The 7,295-nt window shown below is 36.9% G+C and overlaps 1 protein-coding gene across 1 annotated transcript; it reads left to right on the top strand.

Moving 5' to 3' along the window:
- Positions 1-3,843: 3,843 nt before the first annotated feature.
- LOC129310380 (transcription factor TCP9-like) lies at positions 3,844-5,299 on the top strand. The gene has a single exon (XM_054952201.1). It carries the CDS (start codon positions 4,046-4,048, stop codon positions 5,099-5,101), a length of 1,056 nt encoding a protein of 351 aa, XP_054808176.1. The 5' UTR covers positions 3,844-4,045; the 3' UTR covers positions 5,102-5,299.
- Positions 5,300-7,295: the final 1,996 nt, after the last annotated feature.

The raw sequence follows: 7,295 nt of genomic DNA, 5'->3' as shown, positions 1-7,295 counted from the left end.
TCATACTTACTCTTCATGCTTAAAGACATCTCCCTAAGAAAAGGGTCATCACTTTCAATATTCTCGTCTAACAACTCTTGAATTAAAGAAATTTGATGGAAGCATGTATATGCAGTAACTTTCAATGTGCTAAAAAATTGCAAAGTGACATCATAAAACACCTTCAAGAACTTAAGGAAGAACCGTGCTTTATTCCAAGCTTGTTTGTTTGGAGGGCCATTACGCTTAGGAGAAGCTTGCCTAGAGTAAGCGAAAACATCAATGCTGTCATTGGGTCTAGCACTTTGCCTATAAATATAGGCATCCATGCTACCATCTAAACAAGAAACGTCACTCTGAGTATGACGCTTTGAACCTTTGTTGAAGTAGCTAACAAAATCTTCATCCTCATCCTCTAATCTTTCAAATGCCTTTTGAAACTTCAAAGCCACATCCAACATTAAATATGTAGAATTCCACCTAGTACTTACATCTAGGCAAACAATGCTTTTTGTGTCTAACATTTCTAATTCACAAACATCTTTAAATCTTTGTAAGCGAGCAGGAGATGAACGAACATATCTAATAGCATTTCGAATGGACTTAAAAGTATCTTTCAACTCCTTCAAACTGTCATTAACAACTAGGTTAAGAATATGTGCAGAGCATCATAGTTGAAGATAATCACCACCACAAACAAGACCCCTCCAATTCTTTAGATGCCTTTTTAATTAGGACAATGCTGTGTCATTGGAAGTTGCATTATTCATGGTTATGGTAAACACATTTTGTATGCCCCAGTCTGATAAGCACCTTTCAATTGTCTTGCCTATCGTATCACCCTTATGATTCTCAACCATGCAAAAATTGAGAATCCTCTTATGCAAGTTCCAATCATTATCAATGAAATGGGCTGTCAAACATAAATAATTGAAGTTTTAAACTGATGTCCAGCAATCTGTAGTGAGACAAAGATGATTAGTACACTTCTTCAACAAATTTTTCAATATTCTAATTTCACCAAGATACAATTGCTAGGCATCTCTAGCCACTGTTGTTCTTGAAGGGATTTGAAATCGTGGTTCTAACTCCTTCATAAACTTTTTAAAGCCTTCCTTCTCAACAAGCCTAAATGGCATCTCATCACATATGATGAACTCAACTAGAGCCTTGCGACATCATTTTTTATTGAACATGAGAGATACTAAGCTTCCCTCTTGCCCACTCGGTGTAACATAATTCAACATAAATTGCTTTGTCATTTGTGTAGCTTTATGTGGATTCTTGGGACACTTTGGTACATGTCTCTTCAAGAATGTTAAACCATGCTTTCCTGGATCACAAGCATAATCTAAATTATAGTACTTGCATGCAGCCCTAACTTCTCCATTTGTCTCCTCCAATGGTAACTTGGTAAAGTGTTCCTACACTTTTGATACCTTTCTTGCAGAATTTTTCCTCTTTCTACTACCTTCTATAGCTTCATTTTCAGTTATAGTTGTAAGAGGAGGAGGACATTCCATAATAGTTGGGGGTTGAGAAGGAGGAGGAGTAGGTGTCAAGGATGGTCCAGAAGGAGTTGAACTCACATTTTCACTAGTAAAAGGAGATGATTAAGGTTGATCAATGCTGGATGTTTGCTTAATATCCATCACTTCACAATGAAGATCATTACTTAGATCATTGCAAAAGAAATTACTCAAATAAAAGCACCAGATATGCATTATTGCTTTATGGTGCGTGACGCTGTGAAATCAATGAACATAAAGCAAATAAGTAATTAGCAACTCAGATCATTGCAAATGCAAATTAAAAGGAAGATATAAAACAAAAAATAAAAAAGAAATTGAATTTCTGATGGTGAAAATTGAAACCGCTAAAACGCACCAGATCTGAAAAGTAAGGACGATGAGGAGAACGATGAAGGCAGCACCAGATCTGGTTAAGGCGAAGTTGAGAATGGAAATGGAAATCTGAGGCAAAGCAAGTATCTTCCTTCTTCTAGTCGCATCGCGTCAAGGCGTGAAGGTGGAGGATGAGATCTGGATCGAGTTACAGTTGCAGTTGTGTTGAGGCATAGAGGCAGAGGGTGGAGGCCATTGACTGGTCTGAGCACTGAGATCTGTGTGGCTCACTGGAGGAGAGCAAGGAGGAATAAAGGTGGAGAGCAAGGGCGGGCAATGGTGCAACGTCACCGATGTGAATGATGGTGGTGGCCGATAGGCTTCGGTGCACTAGAGTAGGGTCGAGTCACACGTGAGTGGTTGAGAGTTGAGAGTTGAGCAGGGTCTGAGCACTAAGATCTGTGTGGCTGATGCTAAGATTGAGTGTGCTGTAGTGTTCAGGATTTTTTTCGGTCAGATCAGAGTGTGGAGTGCAAGGCTGGACGGTTGAACCTGACTAAAGACTATTTTTTTAAGACTTATTAATTAATAATTTGTCAATTAATTTTAATTATATTAAAATAATTATGTAGGACCAGACCGGACCACTTAGTCTAGATGCTTGGTCTCTAGTCTGGTATTACTCGAAAAATCATTCCTGTCTTTTTGGTCTTTTTGGTCCTATAGGACCAGCATTTTATAGGACTGGATAAGATCAGGTTTTCATGGGTCGGACCGGACCGAACCAGACTGCGAGACTTTTACACAGCTCTAGTTACAAGTAAAGTTGCTCATTACATTATGACAGTCATCTTTTGTTGTGAGCTAAGATCTTAGACTCCATACAACTGAAGGAAGTCCTGACTTTATGAATATTGTGGCCTCTTTAGCTTATATATATGGGAAAAATATAATAATAGGTTCTTATATTTTGTTCGCATTTTATTTTTAATTTTTATAATCTTATTTCATTGTTTTCAATCCTTTTAATTTGATCAGTTTGCAACATTAATCTCTATAATTTTAAAAATACATATAACGATAGCAAGTTGACAGTGATAGGTATAATTTTACTATAACTCTGCTAACTCATTTGCTAATAATATGGTAAAAATATATTGATGACATGAAAATAATTTGACCATATGATTAGAAACTATAAATAACTTGGGAATTTTTTTTTAATATTTGGCTTAAACAGAATGCGAGACATGGAATGCAATATTAAGTACATGCTAACAAAGGGATTAACAAAGTTAAGTACATATCAATAAAATTAACTTCGTCACTGTTAGCTTGTGGTTCTTATATGTATTTTTTAATTCTAGAAGCACTAACATTGTAGACAAATCAAATTAAAAAGATCAGAAACAAAAAAATAAAATTATAAAAATTAAAAATAAAGTATAGTTAAAAAACATGACCTATTATTCTTTTTTTTCCAGTATATATAACTATGAAATCAGTTTCATTCTACAAGAATTGTACTTTTCTAATACTTTTTGTCTCGGTCAGCATCTTGCCAAGCTTTCATCAGCAGGATGTAGATTAAGAATGAGTTGAAGTTAAAATAAATCTAATAACTAATCACGAATTTGTACCTTTTTACTTGGGACGCAGAACGAATGGTAAAGAAGCGAAAGTTTGAATTTGAACTTTTTAGTTTCTGATGGCGCATGGACCACCATAAATTGGTGGTGCTTACCAATGAAAACCGATTTATTAAGGCAGAAAGGCCCAACCTTTTCAGGTCCCTCTGACATCACCCTCTGGCAATGACGGTGGAAAATGGAGACCGCCTGTCCCCCCACCCCACCAAGTGGTCCCCGCCATTTGGGATAAAAGTGACAAATGGGGAAGGTCACCAAAGTTGGACCCCACAAGTGGCCCCACAATCATCTCCCCTACCTCATCCAGTCAAATCATCACCGTCCGATTCTCCCACGTTTCTCACTAAAATGAGCATTATTGTGCCAATCATAATCTCCCTTTGCTGGTTGGGTAAACGCCTCCCTTCCTCCTTCTGTTATATGGCACTTTCCTCTTCTCTGTTCCCGGCAATTCAGTGAAGCCCACCACACTAAAACTTAACCCCTAGAAAAAATTTACAAACTTTGCTGAATATTCTGTGCTTTTGAGGTATATTTTCGCTGGTCTCCTCCATTGTGTGTACTATTTCTGAAATGGCGTCGTATAAGGAGCATGAGAAGGATCAAGACGAAGATGGAGGAACGTCGGAGCTCAGCAACATGGCCGGTGAGCCAGAACGAGACCCTGCAACCACTAACGAGGGTACGAGTAGTACGACGGCGTTTCAAGTGTTGCCGTTGAAGGACGAGCCAAATGATTCGGACTTGGACCGAAAGAGTGAGGCTCCTCGAGTTGAGGCTGGTCAGGTGGCGATGCATTTGCATATGCCAATGCACTTGCCGGCGAAGACAACTCGACGGTCATCGACGAAGGACCGCCACACAAAGGTGGAAGGTCGGGGACGGAGGATCCGAATACCAGCCACGTGTGCTGCTCGGATCTTTCAGCTCACTCGGGAGTTAGGCCACAAGTCTGACGGCGAAACTGTGCGTTGGCTTCTGGAACACGCCGAGCGGGCCATCGTCGAGGCCACCGGCACCGGCACCGTCCCGGCCATCGCTGTCTCCGTCGGCGGAACTCTTAAAATTCCCACAACGTCCAATAATTCCAATGACGAAACCTCCAAGAAGTGGAGACGACCATCAAATAGCGAGTTCGTAGATATGAACGACGCCGTTTTGCAGTCTTACGGGTTGGCGCCGATTCAACCCGTGGTTCCACAAGGTCTAGTGCCGGTCTGGCCAGTGGGAAGCACAGGTATGGTGGTTCCTGCTAACGCCTTTTGGATGATCCCTCCGGCGGCAGCGACGCAGTTGTCAGCCGGAGTCACTGGATCGTCCAACCAGCAACCTCAGATATGGGCTTTTTCCCCAGCAGTGACCCCGGCATTCAACATGCCGGCAGGACCCATGGAAGCAACGTCAAGTATTCCAACCGGCGTAGAAGTTTCCGGCAGCAAGTCTAACACGGCGGGGCCAAAGGTAGCGAGGAGTTCAACTATGGCGCCAAGCGTGAGCTCAAGTGGGAGTGTTAGCGGAAGCAGAGCTCGGATGTTGAGGGATTTTTCTTTGGAGATTTTTGACAAGCAAGAGTTGCAGTTGATGGGGCGGCGATCAGAGGATCAACCGGAGGAAGCTTCGAAACAATGAGGAAGAGGCAAGTCAATGGAGAAGAAGAAGAGGCCGTCGTGTTAATTAAAACAATATAAGTGAAAGTGATTAAATTAAAAGTCTTGATATTAGTATGCATGCATGTTTGAACTTTGAAGTGTGAACGAATAGTGATTCTCCAAATGCAACTTTGTCGTTTGGTTGGTTATAATATTATGCTCGTATGAAACTGATAACTAATATTGATTTGACACAGACAAAATTACAGGGCAAGCAAATCAAAAGCAATCAACCAAACATCCAATAGTACTGTTTATTATGAGATGCTGATGACGAATGAAACAGAAAGAGGTGGAATGGGCTTGCCTCCCCCACTGCACCTCCGCAGCTTAGGAGAAAATTTAAACCGTTCAGATTTTAAGTAAACACTCTAAATTTAATGTTTTAAATTATATATATATATATATATTTTTTAAAAATAACAAAATTATAAAAAGCTTTTAATAAATCGATTACCATATTTAATATACATAGCTAAAATTTAATATTAAATTTTTTAATGTTTATAAATTAATTATTTAGATATATTTTGAACATTGCAGATTTAATATTAATGTTTTATAATTTTTATAAGTTTTTAATATTTAATTTAAACTATTCATATTAAAACTAAAGCCATCCAGATGATCATATTTTATTAAATTTTTTTATAAATTTAAATTATTTATATTAAATTTGAACTATTCAAACTAATGATTATATTTAAAAAAAATATAATTTTAGATATGTTTAATACCAAAAATAAAAATATAAAAATTTAAAATATTAAAAAAATATAAAAATTTATAACAAAACTTTATCAAAGCGTTGGGAGCTAAATTTATGAATTTTTTTCATTTATTAAAGGTTTTTATAAATATAAACCTTTCAAACTTTTCTGAATGGGCCAGGTGAAATATGAACTTTTTAGATAAAATTTGGACGGTCCAGATTTTTTACCAAATGCTACAGAGCTGCGGAGGCCAGCCAAGTCCGAAAGATGTGGGGTAGGAGGAGAGAAAGAGAAAGAGAAAGGTAGTGGACGGAGGGCACGAAGCGGTGGGGCCAATGGGGCCCATCTGCTATAAATGGTGGAGGGGGTGAGCTGAAGAAAGAGTGAGAGAGGGAGAAGGTTCTTGGGAGCCGCCATGACACCACTTGCGTGGATGATGGGGTCCATTGGATGGGTCTGGTCCGTATGGAGCTATCTGTGTGGGCCTGTCTTCACTTTACGTTTTTGTTTTAGATCTAGAAGCGGGTCCCACCAAGTTTGAAAACCTACTATTATCCTTCATTTAATAAATTTAATTAAAAATAATATGAAACAAATAATAAATGCCCGAACTAGAGTATACGTGGGGTGCAAGGATGACCGAACTAAGCCGACGTGTAAATGACGTGATTATAAATGAAGCTTTGTTTAGTTTTTATTTTGACAAAACTAATTAGTTTGCCGTGGCTCTTAAAACTGTACCAAATTTTATTATATTTTTTATATATTTCAATAAATTTACCTAAATTTCGTTGGCAAAAAAAAAAAACCTAAATTTCTCTCTCCTTCTCTGGTTTAGTTATTTGCAAATGACTGTTACCGTTAGAATTAACTAAATGTTTTTTATAATTATTTATAATAATTTTTAATTTTATAATCAAGTATTTTAAATATAAAATATTAATTTTTAATAGTTAAATATGACAATAATTGTTAAAAACTATTCTTTTATTCTCAAGAGATTTTTTATTAAAAATAATAATTAATAGTTAAAAATTATCAACAATACGTGTGTACACATATGTTGATTTTGAAAAATATCTCACAAAAAATTTAAAATTAATTCAAATTTAAACCAAATCAGTAAGAGCCAAAAAAAAAAACTAAACATGTATTAAGTTTTGATAAATCAATTGATTTACTTTAATTTGATTTGTTCACTTAGTTTTTCAAATTTGAATTTGTGAACACCCTCACATGGATGCATCTTTGCATATTAATATAAATGGGATATACACTGTCATTTACTCTGGGTGCCTCGCCAAAAAAATAACAAAAATATAAAAACAATCAATACTGAAAAAATAATATAAAAATAATATAAATATATAACTGTATCAAGTAGAATCAAGGAATTAATTTACTCTTAAATTATAGATCTATGAGCATTTGGATCTTAAATTCATTTTTTGCTAACTTTTG

The sequence above is a fragment of the Prosopis cineraria genome, unplaced genomic scaffold (genome assembly GCF_029017545.1).
Source record: "Prosopis cineraria cultivar Desert tree isolate PC_DT_omini unplaced genomic scaffold, ASM2901754v1 PC5, whole genome shotgun sequence".
Classification (NCBI taxonomy): Eukaryota; Viridiplantae; Streptophyta; class Magnoliopsida; order Fabales; family Fabaceae; genus Prosopis; species Prosopis cineraria.
This window is presented reverse-complemented; position numbering and strand designations above follow the sequence as displayed.

Excerpts from the sequence above, each read along its gene's own strand:
- LOC129310380 (XM_054952201.1), top strand. The coding sequence starts at position 4,046 with ATGGCGTCGTATAAGGAGCATGAGAAGGATCAAGACGAAGATGGAGGA.